Genomic DNA, 24,321 nt, shown 5'->3' on the forward strand with positions numbered 1-24,321 from the left:
GTCTCTGCACTGCACAGGGGCCATTGTCTCTGCACTGTATAGGGGCCATTGTCTCTGCACTGTACAGGGGCCATTGTCTCTGCACTGCACAGGGGCCATTGTCTCTGCACTGCACAGGGGCCATTGTCTCTGCACTGCACAGGGGCCATTGTCTCTGCACTGCACAGGGGCCATTGTCTCTGCACTGCACAGGGGCCATTGTCTCTGCACTGCACAGGGGCCATTGTCTCTGCACTGCACAGGGGCCATTGTCTCTGCACTGCACAGGGGCCATTGTCTCTGCACTGCACAGGGGCCATTGTCTCTGCACTGTACAGGGGCCATTGTCTCTGCACTGCACAGGGGCCATTGTCTCTGCACTGTACAGGGGCCATTGTCTCTGCACTGCACAGGGGCCATTGTCTCTGCACTGCACAGGGGCCATTGTCTCTGCACTGCACAGGGGCCATTGTCTCTGCACTGTATAGGGGCCATTGTCTCTGCACTGTACAGGGGCCATTGTCTCTGCACTGCACAGGGGCCATTGTCTCTGCACTGCACAGGGGCCATTGTCTCTGCACTGCACAGGGGCCATTGTCTCTGCACTGCACAGGGGCCATTGTCTCTGCACTGCACAGGGGCCATTGTCTCTGCACTGCACAGGGGCCATTGTCTCTGCACTGCACAGGGGCCATTGTCTCTGCACTGCACAGGGGCCATTGTCTCTGCACTGTACAGGGGCCATTGTCTCTGCACTGTACAGGGGCCATTGTCTCTGCACTGTATAGTGGTGAAATCCACCCAGCAGATAACTTCTGTAAGTCATATCACAGAGATTTATTGCAGAAATCAATGTCATAAAAGCCTATACAGTTACATAAGATTTTATGAGTTTAAAATATAATTTATTCTATCTTCTTACTAGAGCATAATAAAATTCATGGTCCATGCTGCATAGAATCACCACATGATTTTCTATTATATGCTGATACTAAATATTCACTTACAACCAATACTATATTATCTATTGCATCTTCTCTTGTATTATTAAGAGTAAAAGATCCCATCAAGGTTATAATTTGGGGGTTGCTTGCACAATCGGAAGGTGTAATAGAAATCTGTTGTATTTTCTAAGATTATTTATTTTATATTTATTTGCACTGTGATTTTTTTTCATGAATTTGTTATATTTACTATAAATTAATATAAATGAACTTTGCTTTATTATCTCATATTATGACTTATGGACCTTCTGCTCCAAATCATCAAAGTAATATATTTTTATTTTCTTAATTACTATGCAACCTTTGTATGGTAAATAGGAAAATAATATCTGGAAATTGCAGAAAGAAAAAAAGAATACAAAAATATACAGTGAGTGCACAGTGTGCAGCAATAAGGCTGTGTATACAGCATACAAGGTGACCTGATACATGGGGTGAGCCTGGAGATATCACACTGCTGCAACAGCTTACATCACTTTCTATTATATGCTCAATTAATTTTTGCTTAGTTTAGTGATCATGAAAGAAATAACATTAGGTAAGCAATATGTAAAGCAATAGTTACAATCACATAGAAAAATAGCTACAATCACATAGAAAACACACATGTGACTATGGATGGATACATGGATACATTGTCATTGTCATGCAGTAGGAGCATTTAGAGAATTGGAATGATAAATAGTCAATATAAGACTGATGGATTTAGGATAGAATAGATGTGAAATGTATCTATCTATATCTACCAATCTATCTATATTATATCTATTACCTTTTATCTATATTATCTCTTTTCTATCTTTATTATCGCTATCATCTATCTATATCTATCTATATCTACCAATTTATCTATATTATCTATCTATATCTATCTATATCTACCAATTTATCTATATTATCTTTCTATATCTATTACCATCTATATTATCTATCTTTATTATCTCTATCATCTATCTATATGATATCTCTATATTATATCTATCTTATCTATAGTGTCTCTATCTCAATAGATAACTAAGATAGATAAATATAATTATATACATATGGATGTGATTTAGATATTATTACAGAGAATATTCAAACAGTTTTTAACATGGACATAAAGTAGCAGTATTTTATTATAATTTAGCTCTTCTTTCTTAATTGTCACAATAGTAATAATGTAATCCTTTGGTTTAGTAATGGTGATCATGCAGAGTCCTAGTGTTCACTATTAGGCCATCGTAACCTTACGTGAGGTCAGAGGCATTACCCCCTTGTTGTTGTCTGTAGCAAGAAGACAATACTGCAATATATACCAGTGCTCTGGTAGCAAGGATTTGCCTGAGAAAAAAAAATAAATAAATAAGAAAAAATGTGAAATATATATTTAGTTTTTATTTTCATAATACAAAAAAAATTAAATAAAATATATATATATAAAAATATTATATAAAAATAAATCATATTTTACGTGTGTGTGTGTGTGTATGATATATAGATATATGTTATGTCTACAAAAGACATGTGTGTATGTATGTATGTATACTATATTTACTTAGATATATATATATAAGTAAATATAGTATACATACATACACATGTCTTTTGTAGACATAACACACATTAATATATATAAGTAAATATAGTATACATACATATATACACACATATGTGTATGTATGTATACTATATTTACTTATATATATATATTAATGTGTGTTATGTCTACAAAACACATGTGTATGTATGTACACTATATTTTACTGTTTATATATATATATATATATATATATATATATATATATAATGTAAAAATATCTGTAGAAATAATAGAACTATTACAATATAATAACAATAATAATATTATTAGCTAAGACATATACCCTGTTTAGAAAGTATTGATATGGCTACATATTTCAGATTTTTCCTGTGGCACAACCATCCTGGTATCTTTTGTTACTATAGTAAAGTAACGCAGACAAACTGTATGTATAATATCTGGAGCTTTAATTAGGTTATGTTCCCATTATGAGCTGTTGGTGAGGTTTTTTTTTGTTGCAGAATTTCTACATATTATTTGAATTGGGTTAGTTTTGCATTTTTTTTGTGCATTTGTTAACATTTTTTGTTTTTAATTGCGCTTTCATGCTGCGTTGTTTCTCTCTTTTTGGTGTGTCATGCTTTAAATAGAGCTGATTTTTTTTTTGCTTGTTGCTATTTGGCTTTGACTAGTTTTTTCATATAGTTGTGTGCGGGTCACATGCGTTTTTGATGCGTCTTAGCTGCAGGAATGCACTACATACATGTGCATATTTTGTTTTTTTAATCTGTGGATTTTCCAAGTCTATTTGGAAAATCTGCACTGAAAGCTCAGTGTTCTGTAACATGCAAATTTACAACACGCTCCGTGGTCAGTTTACACAACCTGAAAAGAAGCAAGAAGCGCAGTGTGCAGGAGATTTCTAGAAATCCCATCCATTTTGCTGGAATTGTAATTTAGTTGGTGCATTTTTATGTTCCTTTTTATGTAACTTTTTGCCAACTTTTTATATTTATTTGTAACAATTTATAACCACTTGTCTGCAATATTAACAATTTGGGCCCTCTGTGTGCAGCCCCCTGTGCGCAGCCCCCTGTGCGCAGCCCTCTGTGCGCAGCCCTCTGTGCGCAGCCCTCTGTACAGGGCTATTCACACTGCTCATGTTTGGGGGCTGATTATCACAATCCGCTATCTATCCGCCCTCCTGCCATCTTCTTGTTTATTTTGAAACAATAGTATATTTATGGTGTCTGGCGCAGGTTTTTTTTCTTATATTATGTGACTTGTTCACTCCTGACAGAAGTGTTTTAACCGCCCTTTTTTTCTGCTGACATTAATTTTCTTTTTTCTTTTTCTAATTGATATTGCACTTTCTATTTCCCCTTCTGGTTCTTTTCCAGGCGCAGGATGTACTTATTTGCAATTATCTATGCTTTAAATAAAGGTGTTTTGTTTTTGCTTCCTGGTATTTGGCTTTGACAACACTTTTTTGCTATAGTTGTGTGCGGGTCACATGCGTTTTTGATGCGTCTTAGCTGCAGGAATGCACTACATACATGTGCATATTGTTTTATCTGTGGATTTTCTAACTCTATTTGGAAAATCTGCACTGAAAACCCAATGTTCTGTAACATGCAAATGTACAACACGCTCCGCGGTCAGTTTACGCAGCCTAAAAAGAAGCAAGAAGCGCAGTGTGCAGGAGATTTCTAGAAATCCCATCCATTTTGCTGGAACTGTAAATTGCTGCATTTTTTTTTTACACAACAAAATGTGAATAATTTACCAAAAGCTGATTGTGTGCGCGCAGCATCTGACAAGTGAAAAACAAACCAACCATTTGTAGCTGCTCCATTATGTATTAGAGGTGATATAATAGGTTTGTTTTATTTATTTATGTTTAGTAGAAATGTCGTGTAAAGCCCATCATGGATATGTTCACATATAGATGATTTTTTTTGTTCTGCATAAAAACCTCAAACCATGGATAGAAATCTCCAGAGGTAATTGATGCCTGTTTTTCATGTGTTTTTGGTTAATTATCCATGCTTTTTTTGGATTGCACACTATGGGCTTTACTTTTTGCTGCTAATGCTAACCCATTTTAATTTAATTGGGGGAAAACCTGCAGTTATAAGGGTACTTTCACACATCCGGCTGTAGCAGTGCGGCACAATCCGGCGCTCTGCTGAAAAAATGAAACCGTTTTTTTTGCCGCCAGTTTCGTTTTTTTACAGCATTGACTTGCATTGGCACCGCATTGTACCGCATGGTCTTGCGTTCCGTCCATTTTTTGCCGCATGCGGTAGATTGAGCCGATGCGGCGGCCGGATGGAACGTTCCCTGGCACGTTTTTTGCTCTGGCAAAAAAAAAAAAAGCATTGCGCCGCATCCGGCCACTGCAGCGCATTTTTTCAATGCATGCCTATGGACGCCGGATGCGGCGCGATGCGGCAAAAACCGCATCCGGCCGCCGCATGCGGTTTCTTCCACTGCGCATGCTCAGTAGCATGCCGCAACCAGAAAAAACGGACAGGCCGCATGTAAAAACTTGTGCAAAGGATGCGTTGTTTTCGTTGCATCCGTTGCAAAGGTTTCACAGCCGGATTGAGCCGCACTGCTCAAACCGGATGTGTGAAAGTAGTGTTTTTTTTTATAATGTTCTACTGGTAAGAGAAAAGACGCATCGTGTGAATGAGATGAAATCGTGTTCATTTTTCTGTAAAAACGAAAAAACCCCAAACACATAAAAATGTGACATATGTAGAGTATGTGGCTCTACAATACACAACCATAGGGACTCTGTGTGGGCTCAGTACATGACTTTGCCTTCTGCATGGTATGTTAGAGCAAATATATCTCATTTACCAAACAGCGGTTGTTTAGGCTGTGTGCGCACGTTGCGTTTTTTTCATGCGTTTCCGCAGCATTTTCAACTGCAGCGTTTTAATGCCAAAATGCATGCGTTTTGATTTTTAAGCAAAGTCAATGGGAAATTGTGATTTCTTGTCCGCACAATGCTGTTAAAAACGCAGCGTTTCAGTTGCAGAAAATTTGGCAAAAACTCAGCGTTCAAAGAAGCAACATGTGAATTGTTTTTGCCATTTTGGCAGCGTTTTGCTAACATTAGAGTCAATGTGAACTTTCAAAGCGCAACCTTAATCAAAATTCCAGCGTTTTATATGCTTTTTTTGATGCAGAATACATGCTTTTTTGACAAAATAAACTCATGCCTTTTCGACTTTATAATAAGGGCATGATATGTCCCTTTACACACATAGTCCGACAATTAAATGAATGAAAAAACATAATTTTACGTTATTTTATGCATAAATATTATTAAACAGTTGTAATTTTATTAATAGCTATTTTGTGCATGATTTAAATCATGTTATTATTTTTTTTCCATTTTATTTTCATAGTGTTTGAATGTTTAAACTTTAAGTAGCATTGTATTTGTATTCAAAACGCATCTGACTTTTTAAGCAATGAAAAAGCAGTTAAATCGCTGTAAAACCGCAAGCGTATTTTTAGCGTTTTTGTGGTCAAAACCAAATTTGACAGAAAATTTCTGCCAGAGGATGCGTTTAGAACTGCAAAAAACTCAACGCAAAGTGCGCACATAGCCTTAAAGGGATTTTCCACCATAAAAAACTTGTGCCCAGTCTTGCAAAACAAACACAGATGTTACTCACCCTCCCCCGGTCCAGCTCTCAGCTGTTGCTCCAGTCTCTGTGTATAGGCTGCAGAGGTAACATCACAGCTGAAGTGTGTATAACTACTGCAGGCAGTCACTGAGTTTGATGGATCTGCTGATTTAGAGAGCATGAGCTGCTCAGCTCAATGATTGGCTGCAGCGGTAACATCACAGCTAAAGTGTACATCACTGCTGCAGGCAGTCACTGAACTCACTGGATCCGCTGCAGCGGTCATGTGCGCTGTGGTCATGATGCAACTTTTACAGCTAGTAAATTGAGACTGGAGTGGTGATAGACAGAAGGAGCTGGACCTGGGGAGGGTGAGTACTATCTGTGTTTGTTTTACTTGTGTGCAGTTTTGAGCACATGATTCTGAAGGTGGAAAACCTCTTTATTTGCAGCGTTCCTCCCATCTGTTTCTTGACTTCGGTCAGTATTTATCTCACAAGGGCGCAGCAATGGTGTTTCACTCATGTAACTGTCTGTAAATTGTCAGTATATTCATCCTGAACTGATCAACTTACTTTTAAGGAATTTTATGGGAAAAGACCCTGACCCCAACCTATCAAAGCTTTTATGCCAAAATTCTGATACAAAACGTTTGGAAAAGTCACAACAAATTGTTGTGAATTTTTGCATTTTCATGCCATTTTTTGTTAACTCCAAAAACTGGTTAGAGATGGATCTGGAAAGGGGTGTGACGAGGCGCGCCGACCCCCTGCTCAAATTCATGAGGGGCAGCGATGTTCCTTATGAAACAAATCTTACTCCAGTTCTTCACACTCCACCAGTTCATTGGCAACTGGAATTAAAGGGTTATTACCAAGATTGTAAATTAACCAATATCTAAAGGAGAGTGGAGAACTGTGTGATCGCCGGTGGTCAGACCGGTGGGACCCCAAACCCTCCCCAGAATGGGGCTTTGGAACCCGGAATCCGGTCTCCGCCCAGTGGAGGTGCAAATGCACAGCAATCAGTAACCCCTGTTCCCCATGGTTAGAGGATACCCTACTCTTTTAGGAGGATCACTTTCATAAAGAAACCTGCACTGGTGACCCTCTGCCATCCTCCATCTACAAGGGGTGGGAGAGGGGGCACATAAAGGCGGTAAAGGTCTTTGAACTGGAGTTTAAACTTCCAAAAATATAGTGGAATAGTATAAAGCTTATTTCTCTAATGAACAGGATGATGGTATTTTTTTATACATAATGGAAAGTTCTGCCCTGGCACCGTCCAAGGTCTTGTTAGTTGGGTCAACCTTAGAAATGTATGAAACCCTATATATTAACCCCCTCCACAGGAGTAAAAGGAAAACTGCAAAAATAATAGGACATTTAACCCCTATAAGAATAGTAAAAGTTCAGTAATTGGAAAAGCCTTAAAGGGGTTGTCCGTTCTATATTCACAAGTCTGCAGTGACTCTATGTGACTGTAGACTTGTGAATCCTCACATCGCAACACTTGTATTAAGCAAGGTGGCGCCCTTGGATCTTTTCATTATGGCTCTGACACCGGAGAATCCTCACAGTGTGCAGTATGCGCATTGTGAGGACTCACAAGTCTGTAGTCACATAGGGTAACAAATGGAGTGACTGCAGACTTGTGAATCCTCACATCGCAATGCTTGTATTGAGTGAGGCAGCGCCTATTTAGTTGGATTTTGGCAGTGAGTATCCATATCACATACTCAAGGCCTTGTAACCACCATTCTGGCTCTGACACCGGTGAATCCTCACAGTGTGCAGTGTGTATATTGTGAGGACTCGCAAGTCTATAGTCGCAGAGTAACAATTAGGCTGGAAACACATCTATGCGAGTAAAATCGGTCCGACTGGGCTGAAAAATACTCGGCTGATTTTAGTTCATGTTAGGTGCGAGTGCAACGCAAGTGCGATGCTTTTTGCTCGCGTGTGTGTTGCGATTGCGATGCTAGTTTCATGCAACATCTTAATTATATAAAAGCTATTACACATGTGTCATTTAATTTACCTTTGGGAATGTGATGTCACATTCATTTGTTGAATATTTAATGAGCGAAGTTACTGCCGCACTCGCAAATGTGAACGCTGGTGCGCATGTGTGATCCTACTTTTAATCCCCTTCCATAGGAAATCATTGGGACAAATGGTGCGAGAAACTCGCAAAAAAGCAGCATGCTGATGTCCGATTTGGACTGAGAAAAAAATCGCAGATGAGACTGAATCATTCACTAACATGTGTCCGATTCCAATGCGAGATTTTCTCACATTGCTCTACTGCGAGAAACTCGCAAGTGAGAAGCAGCCCTTAGAGTGACTGCAGACTTATGAATCCTTACATCACAATGTTTGCATTGCATGAGGCAGCGCCCATTTAGTTGGGTTTTGGCAGTGAGTATCCATTTCACATACTGGCAGTAACGTGACCACCATTCTGGCTCTGACACCAGCAAATCTTTACAGTGTGCAGTGTGCACATTGTGAGGACTCGCAAGTCTGTAGTCACATAGAGTAACACATAGAGTGACTACAGACTTGTGAATCCTCACTTCACAACACTTCTATTGCGCGAGTCAGCACCCATCTAGTTGGAATTTGGCCAGGAGAATCCATTTCGTATACTTGCGACCATGTGACCACCATTCCGGCTCTGACACCAGAGAATCCTCACAGTGTGCAGTAGGCGCAGCGTGAGGACTAACAAGTCTGCAGTCAAATAGAGGAGCTCCAGACTTGTGAGTTTAGCCTGGACAACCTCTTTATTGAAAGCTAGGAAATATTGCATTAATTTCCTATAATGGCACAATGTAATATGGGATGGGATGACCAGGTGACATAGCGCTCGGTGACCAGGTGACATAGCGCTCGGTGACCAGGTGACATAGCGCTCGGTGACCAGGTGACATAGCGCTCGGTGACCAGGTGACATAGCGCTCGGTGACCAGGTGACATAGCGCTCGGTGACCAGGTGACATAGCGCTCGGTGACCAGGTGACATAGCGCTCGGTGACCAGGTGACATAGCGCTCGGTGACCAGGTGACATAGCGCTCGGTGACCAGGTGACATAGCGCTCGGTGACCAGGTGACATAGCGCTCGGTGACCAGGTGACATAGCGCTCGGTGACCAGGTGACATAGCGCTCGGTGACCAGGTGACATAGCGCTCGTGACCAGGTGACATAGCGCTCGGTGACCAGGTGACATAGCGCTCGGTGACCAGGTGACATAGCGCTCGGTGACCAGGTGACATAGCGCTCGGTGACCAGGTGACATAGCGCTCGGTGACCAGGTGACATAGCGCTCGGTGACCAGGTGACAGTATGTTCTCCTCTGGTGCATAGTGTAACCGCAGTGTTCCCTGCTCATTTATATATGTCACACAGATGTACGCCAATCTGCCATCCATTAGCATATTGCAGCCTTTCATAGAAAGTATACGCTTACTGCACAGTATTTAATACCAGGCACAATCCTATTTACAGATAAACAGCAGCGTTTTCTTAAGATGTATTTCTGTTCTGCATCTTTCAGTGTCTGGAAGATTTTACTCTAATTCTTTTGTAGCAGATTTTGGGGGAGTGAGATTATGATCTGACCTTAATCCTAATCCCTCATTGCCCTGGGGACCTATAAGGAACTCATTGGCAATGTGTCATCTCAAAAGATTTATCTCCGGCAATACTGTTACCAAATTTCTGGTTCAGCCAGTTACGGATTGAATCTGCTGTGAGGTGCCAGAAAAACTATTTTAGAGCAAATTTATTCAATAAAGGTAGACAAGATAGATATATACAGATGACTCCAGATCGAGTCTGATTAAACATAAATAAATAAATGGTCTGATCCTGGAAAGATGCAGCCGCTACTTTAAGGAACACTCCATGTTTAACACTGATATCTGCCTCCTTCTGTTTATTTCCATTCGCAGCTTTACCATAAAGTGTGGCGAAGTCGTCTATTTTGGGTAACTAAAATGAAGAGGAGCTTAGTGGGTGCAGATTTGCTCAATATCTAATTTTTCGTTGTTAAATTGCTTTGTTGTTTATAGTAAAATAAACTAAAGGGGTCTGGTGAGAATGATGATTGCTAAACAAGCTTAAAAATCATTTCACCCGACGAACATTTCTTTTGCTCGTTCGTTAGCCTGTTTTATCATCATATGAGCGTTCCTGGGAATGATCAGTCATTATAATATTGCTGTGTAAATGCACACTTACGGTATATCACAAAATTGAGTACACCCCTCACATTTGTATTATATATTTTCTTTGGACAACACTGAAGATATAATCCTTTCATACAATGTACAGTGTCAGTGTGCAGGTTTTATAATGGTGTAAATTTGGCATTCCCTCTAAATAACTCAACACGCAGCCATTATTGTCTAAACTGCTGCCAACAAAAGAGAGTACACCCCTAAGTGAAAATGGCCAAATTGTGCCCAATTAGCCATTTCCCCTCACTGATGTCATGTGACTCATTAGTGTTACAGGGTCTCAGATGTGAATGGGGGGCATGGGTGTTACATTTGGTGTTACCGCTCACACACTCTCTCATACTGGTCACTGGAAGTTCAACATGGCCCCTCATGGCAAATAATTCTCTCAGGAGCTGAAAAAAAGAATTGTTGCTCTACAGTAAGATGACCTAGGCTATAAAAAGATTGCCAAAAGGCCGCATATGGCATCAAATTGGTCTGCATGGCTATGCTCCCAGAAGGAAGCCTCTTTTAAAGATGATCCACAAGAAAGCTCGCACACAGATTGCTGAAGACAAGCAGTCTAGGGACATGGATTACTGTAACCACATCCTGGGGTCTGATGAGACCAAGAAACTTATTTGGTTCAGATAGTGTTGAGCGCGTGTGGTGGCAACCAGGTGAGGGGCACAGAGACAAGTGTGTCCTGCCTACAGTCAGGCATGGTGGTGGGAGTTTCATGGTTTGGGGCTGCATGAGTGCTGCTGGGTGTGAGAAGCTACAGCTAATTGAGGAAGCCATGAATGCCAACATGTACTTTGGAAACTGGGGCGCAACGCAGTATTCCAACATAATGACTGCAAACACATCATCAAGACAACCATTAACTTGCTAAAGAAACTGAGCGCTGGACTGGCCAAGCGTCTACAAACCTAAATTCTACTGAGCATCTGTGGGGCCTCCTCAAACAGAAGTGCCTTCAGTTTTCTCATTTTAAATAGGGTCATGCCTTCTGACTGAGCACTCCTTCCCACCAGCGTAAGGACATTTTTAATTCTCTATTAGTAGGTTCCTGTCCTCCCATAAAAATTGTAGGCTTTTCAGGGCATTTAGGTAGGAACCCAGCAAGGGAGATACGCCTTAATGCTGGCTGTTAGGTTCACATAAAACTGGGCTTTTTCATGCACTGTCTACATTTTTAAATGTATTTCCTTAGCAGTGATACATGTCCAAATTCCTATATTCAATATTTGTATACCTGAACGTCTCAGAGTGCAGCTGTATATTTGTTAGAGCCTCTTCAAATGGAAGGTGGAGGAGTGCAAGGAATGTATCAACCACCAGCTCCATGCTGTCATGGGGGATGGAAGAGGATCCAGCGGCTCCTGTGAAGCTCTAGTGACCTCCAGGCTCAAGAGAGTTTAGGCCGTGCTTGAAAATAATAGTGGCCACACAAAATATTCACACTTTGAGCACAATTTGTCCATTTTCACTTAGGGGTGTACTCGCGTTTGTTGCCAGCGGTTTAGACATTAATGGCTATGCACTGAGTTATTTAGAGGACACCAAATTGACACTGTTATACAAGCTGCGCACTGACACCGTACATTGTATCACAGGGTCAGATCTTCTATATAAAAAAAAAGTGGGGGGTGTACTCACTTTTGTTATATACTGTAGTTGCTATCTATGATTAAACAAGTGGATAGATCTGCTTAAAGGGGTGGTTCACTCATATTTATTAGCCACAATGATATGTTGAGAAACAAGGCTTCTATCAAATACCTTGTGTTGCCAATACTGCCTGTGAGCGGCTCTATTGCGGACCACTCTTCCCCATCGCCTGACCCCGGGCTCTGTGACCTCTGAGATCCGGTGATGTCATGTCAACTTCCTGTTCATCTGACATCACTGCGGCGGCCCAGTTTTCCTGCGTCACTGAGCTGTGGGCGGAGTTTCACCCCTTGTCACAGCCCAGCGTCACAGCCCAGCGTCACAGCCCAGCGTCACAGCCCAGCGTCACAGCCCACCGTCACAGCTCAGCGTCACAGCCCAGCGTATCCCTGCTCTCTCCACTGTAGTGCGCTGCAAGCAGGAGACACGCCGGGCTGTGACTCCGCCCACAGCTCAGTCACTCACGGAAACTGGGGCCGGCCGCAGTGATGTGAGGTGAACAGGAAGTTGACTTGACGTCACCGGATCCCTGAGATCACAGAGCCCCGGGGGGTCAGGCGATGGGGAAGAGTGGTCCGCAATAGCGCCGCACACAGGCAGTATTGGCAACACAAGGTATTTGAGAGAAAACTTGTTTCTCAACATAATACCATTGTGGCCAATAATAAAAATGGGTGAGCCACTTCTTTAATATGCTACCCCATGTATATTCTGCATATTGCAGGTGCAAGTCAATACTCCTAGAAGCCAAGATGGCTCAAAAATATTCTGTTTGGCTAGAAGGAGCACTAATAGCATACATTTGATAAATAGTTTATAAACCTGGCCCATTCATAAGGAAAGCACTAGCCTCTCCCCATATACAAAGCCGCTTGTCTGTAAACGCCCTGAAGGACAGGGAAATACCTGTAAAGATACAGTACACTGCAGCCATAAATTGTGTCCAGTGACTGCTATCATCACTTACAATATATTTAGTCCTATTTCGCTCCCAGGGGGACGGACCCGTAGCTATGAAATAATACCCGTACCTAGGGCGGCAAATTAAGATGACAGATCTGGTTTAATAAAAGTTTAAAGTTTGTATTTGATCCTTTCTTTGTTGTCGTTTGACCTGAAGAACAAATCTAAGCATTCTAAAAATGTGAATTTGAAATTGGGATACAAATTTTATTTTGTATTTTTTTTGTTTACATAATTAATAAGGTTGAGAAAAGACACATGTCCATCATGATCAACCGAGAAATGGGAAAGACTAACGGGAAGGGGTATAAGTACCAGCATAATGCATGAAACTGTCTGCCCTACAAGAGCTGGTCTTTCCCTTCTCATACCAATTGTCACTCTACTGGCCCAAACCTTCAGAAAAGAACTTTACAAATGTTTGACACATCTGCATTTGTTGATTATCAGAATCAATTATTCTGATGATCTAATTATAAAAATATTTTCCATCATGGAAAATTTTATATAATATATATATACATTTTAATATCATTATTATATTATTAAAAATAAGTCAATGGACGTAGTAATAATAATAATATAATTATTTTTATATTTTATATACTATATTTTATTTTAATATTTATATTACATTTATAATATATTATTAAATATTTATAATAGGTGTTATATTATCATCATTATTTATAATATATAAAATTCAATGTTTTAATATTTTTAGTATTTATATTAATGTATAATATAGATAATAATCTACATTATACATTTAATATAAATACTAAAAATATTAAAATATATTAAATTTTATAAATTATGATATAATACATTATAAATATTTAATATATTATATATGAAAATATATATTTATGAATAATAATAATAATAATAATAATCAGGCAACTGTCTTTTGTTGTGCATAAATTTATTATTTTTTTCTGTATTTTTAGGTTGTTAATTGGCTGTCTATGAAAGTGTCTCTAGGATATGTGTATACTGATGACTGGCAGTGAATACATATTGTGAACTGTCTTGGAAATACTTTTAACACTATATTAACAAAATGGCTACATAAATAAAACACTAAACCTAGAAATGAATGAGAAATGTAGACTGCAAATATAGTTGTTCTCATTGTTAGGCTCCATTTCTGTAGAAATCTTGTAGAGAACACAAGAACAAAATCTGCAGCTATGTTCTACTTTTGGCTGGGGATCTTTTAGGGGCAGGGATTATCTAAAGGGGTGGGACTTAAAGGGGGTTCCAGAAATAATATAATAATGAATATATATAGATAATCTATATTAGATCAGTAGGGATCTGAAAGCTGGTCCCCAACCAATCAGCTGATCTCCACCGGTGGACTGATGTAACCAATGTATGGAGGTGGAGCAGGACATGTGTAGTGGCTGCTCCCAGGTTCTGCAGCTCATCTTCCATACACTGGAGTAGGAGCTGAGTTGCGGTACCCAGGATCAGCCAGTAAATAAGTAATAAAGTTCTTCTGTTCCACCTGTTTCGGTTATAAATGACATAATGTAGAACTAGTGGAGGAAGGTTGAACTAGATGGACCTAGGTCTTTTTCCAACCTCTAACTATGTAGCCTCTGTACATTCTTTACATCTACCAGTGCAGCATATCACATTTGATCAGTGATCAGATATAGATGATCTTTCATACAGACACGTCATCAATATATCAGTAATGGATAACCCTCTGAAGGAAAAGTACAGAGGATGGAGGCTTCTGCTGCAGCCAGTTGTCTAACAGCCAGATAAGAGATAGCGGGGAGCAGCGGGGGGGCATCTGCAGGGATATACAGTATGTCTTTACACAATTCTCAGTTTTATTTGTAGTATGAAACAAAACTGGATCAAAGAATTGGACGAAACCAGGAGAGGAAGTGTTGAGATATTATTTGTGTGATGCAATGTCTGTATTTTGTGTCCTTTTTAAAGAAATCTTACATTTGGCGATGAACAGATCGATTCGTGGAGCTTTGAGTTCATGTTTGATTTTGCAGTTCCACGTTAATTCGAACACTTTAGGAATTGATTTGCAAGCCCCCAAATAAAGAAACAACAACCCCCCAAATATTGCCTGGTACAATCTCTCACACAGCGTTACTTTGCATTGCAGCGTGGCTTTCCCCATAATGCGCTATAGTTGTGACGTCTAGCAGATTATTTATCACACATTGTACAGTGGTGGTTGGCACCTGGGTCATCACAGATCAGAGCTGGAGTGACCGGAGACTTCAGATTTGACAAATAGCTTTGCAATGGTATTGCTGGACTTGCTACATGCACATATAAATAGTTTGGGGGGGGGGGGTGTATAAAAATCCTACGGACAGATCCATTTTAAGGCACCACCCCGGCGTTTGTTTTTTATTATTATTATTATTATTATTATTATTATTATTATTATTTTTATTTATTTTACCGCTGTATTGGTGCTTCTAATCTAAGTCTTCTGCCTCTACCGTTATACTCACCTTTCGGTGTCTTCACCTTCTATCACCACCGTTCCTGTCAGTCTCGGGCAGTTTCTGACCTGCTGGCAGCTCCAGTGATGAATGGAGTGCTCCGGAGGTCACAACTCCATACAAGTCTATGAGAGCCTCATTCTGGCTCTCATAGACTTGCATTGAGAATTTGTGATGTAACTTCTGACTTCCTGACAGTCAGAAGTTGATGCCGCGGGACTGGAGCGATGCTGAAAAATAGGCGAAGCTGTCGGCAGGTGAGTATAAGACAAAGGAAAGGGTCCTTAGATTGGAAGCACCACTCCAGTGCTGAAAAATAAAACTCTGGAGTGGTGCCTATTATTGTATGGAAATATACATCAGACAATGCAGTTTGTATCAATGCTAAATATTTACATCTATGGCCAATTTTATTGTTGAAATCTCAACAGAGATCCATTACCGTAGCTGAGCCTTAAACACCAGCACCCCTCCCCCACCCACCATTTTCAGTCCTTGAATTAGTGTTATAGAGGATACATGCATTCATCCATATATATCTATAGGATGCGGTCTACTAATCTTATTTTCATAGATGAGTAGGATTTAAAGAGAACCATTGCCCCCTCCTATGTCCAGAAGACAAAGTCCGGGAAGCAATTGCAACAGTTTGAGAAATTTAGAGCAAGTCAATTTACTGACAGTTAGAAGAATTAGGCTAAATCTCGTGATGTATTATTGCCTATCATTTATGGCTTCTTGTCTTCTCTCTTTATTTTCGCAGAGATCCCTCGCTGCTCAGGATGTAATGAGCACATATTAGATAAATTCATCCTGAAGGTTCTAGATCGTCACTGGCACAGCGCGTGCCTTAAGTGCTGTGAGTGCCAGGTCCCCCTGGCCGAACGCTGCTTCTCTCGGGCTGGAAATGTTTACTGTAAAGACGACTTCTTCAAGTGAGTCCAAACCTTTCATTACATTTTGGCATTTTTGGAGATTTATATTAGAATGGATAGAAAAAGGCAAACTCTATTATAAACTTTCCACTTATTCCCTGATCAGAATCTCACTAATGCTTTTGAGCTGAAACATGAAGATTATATATACAGTATATACAGTGGGAAAATAAGGATTTGATCCTCTGCCAATTTAGTAGTTTTCCCTCCTACAAAGAATGGAGAGGTCTGAAATTATCGTAGGTAACTTCAACTGTGAAAGAATAAATAAATCCAGAACATCCCATTGTATAATTTCTAAAAAAAAAATTTGCATTTTATTGCATAAAATAAGTATTTGATACAATAGAAAAACAGAACTTAATATTTGGTAGAAACCCTTGTTTGCAGTTAGAGGTCGGACGTTTCCTCTAGTTCTTGTCCATGTTTGCACACGCTGTTGCAGGGGTTTTGGCGACTCCTCCATACAGATCTCCAGATCTTTCAGGTTTCGGGGCTGTCACTGGGCAACATTGAGCTTCAGCTCCCTCCAAAAATTTACTATTGGGTTCAGGTCTGGAGACTGGCTGGGTCACTCCAGGAGCTTGAAATGATTTCTTGTCCATTTGGTGATTTTATGACATGGACTAATTGATGTTTAGTGTATTGTGTATGGACTAAAGGCATTTATAGAAGAAAATACTAAAGCCTATGGAGTACCTGGAATAGATGCCAACCAAGTACAGTGCTACCTTGGATTAAGAGTAACTTGGTTTGAGAGCGTTTTGCAAGACACAGGCAAAGATTTTTCCAAATTTGTAACTTGGATTAAGAGCAATGCTTTGCAATAAGAGCAAATACTCAGTGTACACGTCCGATTCTGTCCTTTCACCGCGCTCTGACCGCTCTGGAGGTAATTTTCTGTACATATATGCACTGCATACAGTATACCATTGTACAGTATATACTATATAGCATGTCCATCAATTTGCATTTGTGGATACAGTATTGTACTTTCTGCTGACCAGTGCTGCACATTGGTTATACTGTACCTCTCGCACACCAACAATTCTATTGTAAGATAAGGCGCAGTGTAATGTTTTAGGATTTTACTGTACAGTATTTTGTATTTGTGTACTGTAATAATTTGATATGAATATAGTACATTATTTTGTATTAAGTTTGTATAAAAACAGTAAATATTTGTGGGTTGTGGAACGAATTGTCTGCGTTTCCATTATTTCCTATGGCAAAATTCGCTTTGATATAAGAGTAACTTAGTTTAAGAGCACAATCCAGGAACGAATTCTGCTCATAATCCAAGGTTCCACTGTAGTATAATTGCCAATCCACCTCTAGCCCCTGGTGTTGTCCACCCCATATTTGGGCTGTACAATCTGTGAAGAAAATTGCTCCTTATGGTTATATTTAGAGTTGAAATGTTTGTAATCAAAGCACAGCCCCATCTAATTGTTATGATACCCAATATTTTTGTAATTTTTAGAAGGAATTTTATGTTTAGCGGTGCATTATTTTTGCCTTGGAGTGCAATAGTTTAATGGTCCCAACTGATGAGGTCCCACTAATGGCCTGCTCCACCCAAATCCCTATCTTCATTCCATACCATTGTTATTAGCCTATTTTATATACAGTATATAGGGCTGCTATTTGAGGATTGTATGTTGGTATTATTTGAGCACTGTATGGTGGTATTTACTAGTATTGTTTATTATATATTATGGTGGCGCTGTTATTTAGTATAGAGCAAAATGGTAGAACTATTTGTATCCTGACAGTATCACACGGGGCACACATGGAAATGCCACACGAGGCTTTATCAAAACCAAAACCAAGTTCAGTCATCGTTGACCAGCAAAGCGAAGCTTCCAACAAAGCAAATAAAGAGTAAAATACTAATTATGTGTGTGTGTATATATATATATATATATATATATATATATATATATATATATATATGTATATATATGTATGTATGTATATATATGTGTGTATGTATATGTATATGTGTGTATATATATATATATATGTGTGTATATATATATATATATATGTGTATGTATATATATGTATATATATATATATATATATATATATATATATATATATATATATATATATATATATATATATATATATATATATAAAAATATCTAATCCTTATTTGCACATCGAGGTACTGAGAAGTGTATATAGTGGCCCTGCTGATCACGGAATGTAATTGTATTCCCTTGTTAATCTTAATTTGTGAGTTCCTATTTTTTCTGTTAAATTTGCTAAAATTTCCAATAAAAACGAAATGGCTAAAAAAAGGCACTGAGAAGTCCGATTTTTTTATATATATATATATATATATATATATATATATATAATATTATATTATATTATACAGTACAGACCGAATGTTTGGACACACCTTCTCATTCAAAGAGTTTTCTTTATTTTTATGCTTTGCACACTCTTGGCATTCTCTTGATGAGCTTCAAGAGGTAGTCACCGGAAATGGTTCTCCAACAGTCTTGAAGGAACTCCTGAGATGCTTACCACTTGTTGGCCCTTTTGCCTTCACTCTGAGGTCCAGCTCACCCCAAACCATCTCGATTGGGTTCAGGTCTGGTGACTGTGGAGTCCAGGTCATCTGGCGTAGCACCCCATCACTCTCCTTCTTAGTTACATAGCTCTTACACAGCCTGGAGGTGTGTTTGGGGTTATTGTCCTGTTGAAAAATAAATGATGGTCCAATTAAACGCAAACCAGATCCAATAGCATGCCGCTGCAAGATGCTGTGGTAGCCATGCTGGTTCAGTATGCCTTCAATTTTGAATAAATCCTCAACAGTGTCACCAGCAAAGCACCCCCACACCATCACACCTCCTCCATGCTTCACGGTGGGAACCAGGCATGTAGAGTCCATCTGTTCACCTTTTCTACAAAGGCACGGTGGTTGGATCCAAAGATCTCAAATTTGGACTCATCAGACCAAAGCACAGATTTCCACTGGTCTAATGTCCATTCCTTGTGTTCTTTATCCCAAACAAGTCTCTTCTTCTTGTTTCCTGTCCTTAGCAGTGGTTTCCTAGCAGCTATTTTACCATGAAGGCTGCTGCACAAAGTCTCCTCTTAACAGTTGTTCTAGTGATGTGTCTCCTGCTAGAGCGCTGTGTGACATTTACCTGGTCTCTAATCTGAGCTGCTGTTAACCTGCGATTTCTGAGGCTGGTGACTTGGATAAACTTATCCTCCGCAGCAGAGGTGACTCTTGGTCTTCCTTTCCTGGGGCAGTCCTCATGTGAGCCAGTTTCTTTGTAGTTTTTGATGTTTTTTTCCACTGCACTTGGGGACACTTTCAAACTTTTCCCAATTTTTCGGACTGACTGACCTTCATTTCTTAAAGTAATGATGGCCACTCGTTTTTCTTTACTTAGCTGCATTTTTCTTGCCATAATACAAATTCTAACAGTCTATTCAGTAGGACTATCAGCGGTGTTTCCATCAGACTTCTGTACAACACAACTGATGGTCCCGACCCCATTTATAAGGCAAGAAATTCCACTTATTAAACCTGACAGGGCCCACCTGTGAAGTGAAAACCATTTCCGGTGACTACCTCTTGAAGCTTCTCAAGAGAATGCCAAGAGTGTGCAAAGCAATTTTCAGAGTCATGAAAATTAAGAAAACTCTTTGAATGAGAAGGTGTGTCTGTATGTATGTATGTATGTATGTATATATGTGTGTGTGTATATGTATATATATAATATTATGATCCTGCGCAGAACCCTCAAACTCCCAGACTCCTGGTAGAGGACCAGAGAATGTGGAAGGTCAAATAACCACCCACAGGAGGTGAGACAGTAGTTATATATATATAATATTAATATATATATAATATATATACATTAATATAATTTTATATATATTTCTCATGGATACTATTATAGCAGTAGTATTGTTGACGATGTTTTATATATAAATATATGAAACCCTGCATTTCTGATCCTGTAAGTCAAGATATAAAAACAAAGCAAAGAGGAAAAATCCTTAAAAAGAAACAAAACAAAATGTATTAACCCCCAAAACACCCCTGTAAGTGCGACATAAGCCACACGAGGTCCCACAACGATATTGGCTCTGCTACATCCTGAGGTTGCAGTGTGCGGCTCCTATGTAACGTAACCCCAGCTGTGACCTTAGGTGAACTGACCTGAAGCTAACTCGTTGAACTCAGTGACCTCACCTCTGGTGAAGTCGTAGAACTCAATGCCAGATTACCGGATTAGGCAATGTGCGCACATTGATGTATATCCTGGCATAAAAAACACCAAAACCACATAAAAACGCATGCGGTTTGGTTGCGTTTTATTGCCAGAAGATGCAAATTTGGTGCACTTAAATATTTAATGTGCACACATTGCCTAATCTGGTAATCCGGAATTGAGCTCAATAAATTCACCTGAGGTCACAGCTGGGGTTCCCACGTTACCCCAGCTGTGACCTCAGGTGAACTGACCTTTGGTGATCTCATTGAACTTGGTGACCTCACCTAAGATGAAGTCATTGAACTCAAAGCCAGATTACCAGAATAGGCAATGTGTGCACATTGAGTATCTGATTTCAGAAACTTCTGCACCAAACCTGCATCTCCTGGCAGAAAAATGCAACAAGAACGCAATGCGGTCTTGAAACGGTATGAAGCATTTTTCTACCAGGAGATGCAGTTTTGTTGCAGACATTTCTCCACCAAATCTGCCATCTCCTAGCAGAAAAATGCACTGCAACTCTTCAAAATTGCATTGTGTTTATCGTGCGTTTTTTTGCCAGTGGATGCAGATTTGGTGCAGAAATGTCTGCAACTAAATACTCAACGTGGGCACATAGAATCATCTGGTATATTAGTTTGTGTCAAAAACTTCTAAATTTTAGGTTAAATTCGTTATTAATGTAGTCTCCAATATCTTGGATTTCATCTAGCCTACTTTTCTATACTATAAGGAGGTCGTCAATAAAACGACCATACCAAGCAATTTTAGAATGGCAAGGATTACTTTAACTATATTTATTTAGTTATTTACTACTGATCTTCTGTCCCCATTGGGGCTCACAATCTACATTCCCTATCAGTATGTCTTTGGAGTGTAGGAGGAAACCGGAGAACCCGTAGGAAACCCACAGAAACACGAGGAGAACATACAAACTCCTTGCAGATGTTGTACTCAGTGGGATTGAACACAAGACTACAGTGCTAACCACTGAGCCACCGTGCTGTATAAAAACGATTCCTCCCATCTGGAGGTCACAATGTTTGCCAGCAATGAGGAAAATTTGGCACCCATGCTAACGCCTTTCCTCTGCAAGAAGAACCTACTATCAAAATTAAAGTAATTATGTTTTTGGGAGAAACTCCACAGATGGTAAGAGAAAATCTTTCATTTCTGGACTGTAAGTACTAAATGTATTAAGGGGGTAATAAAGACATTCTAAGGCTATATTATGGGGCATTGAAGGATATAATGCGATCACATCACATGAGAGCCATGTGTATATAGCTTGCTATGTAAAATCATTAAACGCAGAAACAACAAATTTGTTATCCCTGATGTAACAAAGAATATCATGTACCAACGGCTGTAGATAATGATCCACCCATGCTCCTAGTTTTTTCCCTAAAGAATCACTATGAAGTCTGAAGGCGGTAGAAAAATATTTGTATATAGTTGTTTTTGTAAAGACTGGTAAATTTGTTTTATAAGATGATCAACATAAAGATATTCTGATAATATCTTATCTATAGCTCCTGTATGGATCCCCTCTTGTAACAAAGATTTCAGTGTATCATTGTATTTTATGTAGAGTCTCTAGATAATGAAATAGTAGAGTATTCTTCAAATCAGAAAAATGTAGTTGTTTATATAAGTCCATGGCTGCGCTCCCGAGTCCGTGGCTGCGCTCCCGAGTCCGTGGCTGCGCTCCCGAGTCCGTGGCTGCTCTCCTAAAATACACATTGTAATTTGAGGATTACAGAGCAATTTTGAGTTTGATGTCCACAGCAAGTCCACCAACATGATCAGGTCTAATAGATTTATTTAATAATGTATGCTGTTTATTTTGTAACCTCTGGTGACAGATCTGATTTACTTTTGCAATGTCCCTATGGTTGACTCTGTTGTTTCTGCATTTTCATGACTCCTAGATCTTAGAATTGATGATGTGAGCTCCATGTGTAGTATATTACCTCTATGTATTCTGTACACCAGTGGGCACCCATTTTGGTTGTATAATACTAATGGTGGCATTCCTGCTCTTCTTGAATCGTTCTTGCTTTGGCTCGAGGGAGGACGTTTGTATCTTCTTTTCTGTTTTCAAATTTGGATGATCTGATGTTGTTAAAAAAGAACTGCGTCTTTAAACTTTGCATAAAACAATACTATAGGCGATTATATGAAACTTAGTAATATATCTTATCAAGGAATTGTGCTTCTTTCTTCTCTTATGAGACATTTCTTCATCTTTTTGCATCCTGAATTCACCATGCTCTGACAAAAAAAATAAAAAATAAAAACCGCTCCGGCAAAACAGACGGCTAACAAAGGAAGGTGTCAGATTACACCTCCAATTATTCTCTATGGAGAGAAGGGGAGGAGTGAGAGTCAGAAAACAGGCAGCGGGAGACACATTGTGCTGCTTTGTAACATCAGAGCTGGAGTCACAGCCTCGCGGCTCAGTGCTGCTGTATAATGTCCTCCATGCTGCTGCTGTATAATGTCCTCCATGCTGCTGCTGCTGCTGCTGCTGCTGCTTTGTGTGTAGAAGATGTCAGAGCAGCTGGTCTCCTCCAACTGCTCAGAGTCAATAGACAGCGCTAGAATCTGAAGAGTGAAAATGCAGTATACAAGTCATTCAAGGATATAATGGGCAGAAATCGCTTTATTCCTCTGTATACACGGGGCCGCTCATTCTGAAAAGCTTTTTGAAAGTAAAGCGAAGTTTTAAGGACTTTTCCTGTGATTTATGAAAGGAACTTTTTCCCAATATCGCGGCACACGAACAGTTGTGCAACACTTATTTCCATTCATGCCATGGCAATCCATATATTTCACAAATGCTGCCCAATAATATGGTGCGGAACATCTTAATAGATTTTCTGTCATTACTGATGGGTGGCCCTGGACTGTAAAAGTCTGAATCTGCTCGGTTTGAAACCTACCAGAGCACCAGAATACAAAAACCTCCCTCCTTCACCACTTTATTAGCCCACAAAATACCCCTGCAGGTCTGTCACAATCCACACAAACTACACGATGATTCCAGCTCTGCTACATCTGAAGCTCACAGCGAGCGCCATAGAACATGACCGGCCCCCTCCTACCCCCTACTTTGCAGGGTTGTAATGATGGTATATGGGGTCAAATTGACTTAAGCTTGGGGATTGTGTGTGTGTATATGTATATATGTGTATATATATATATATATATATATATATATATATATATATATATATATATATATATATATATATATATATATATATATATATATATAAACTTATATATATATATATATTATACACACACACATTAATATATATATTAATGTGTGTGTGTGTGTGTGTGTATATATATATAAAATGGGAATTTCAAAATCATATTGTGCCATATTTTTTTGCTCATATATGTGAGGCTGCAGTGATGCTCCTGTATATGATTGATGAAGTACTTGAGGAGCCAATGTGTTGCCCCTTATGGAGTACATGCACTTTTAAGGCACTGTCCCTTTAAGTTTGAAACCCCATTATCAGCGAATAAGATCTCCTTTAAGGCTGTCTGGTTGCCAATTTGGAATAACATGTTTGGTATATCTAATTGACTGTATAATTCTTTTTCTGACCAC

General features: G+C 39.4%; 1 protein-coding gene across 1 annotated transcript in view; it reads left to right on the top strand.

The window, feature by feature from the left end:
- LHX4 (LIM homeobox 4) overlaps positions 1-24,321 on the top strand; it is a 65,437-nt gene that overhangs the window by 8,890 nt on the left and 32,226 nt on the right. Inside the window, exon 2 of the mRNA XM_075321218.1 lies at positions 16,269-16,440. Coding sequence (XP_075177333.1) covers positions 16,269-16,440 — 172 coding nt within the window. The remainder of the gene's footprint in view (positions 1-16,268; positions 16,441-24,321) is intronic.

This window comes from Anomaloglossus baeobatrachus, chromosome 8, assembly GCF_048569485.1.
Source record: "Anomaloglossus baeobatrachus isolate aAnoBae1 chromosome 8, aAnoBae1.hap1, whole genome shotgun sequence".
Lineage (NCBI taxonomy): Eukaryota > Metazoa > Chordata > Amphibia > Anura > Aromobatidae > Anomaloglossus > Anomaloglossus baeobatrachus.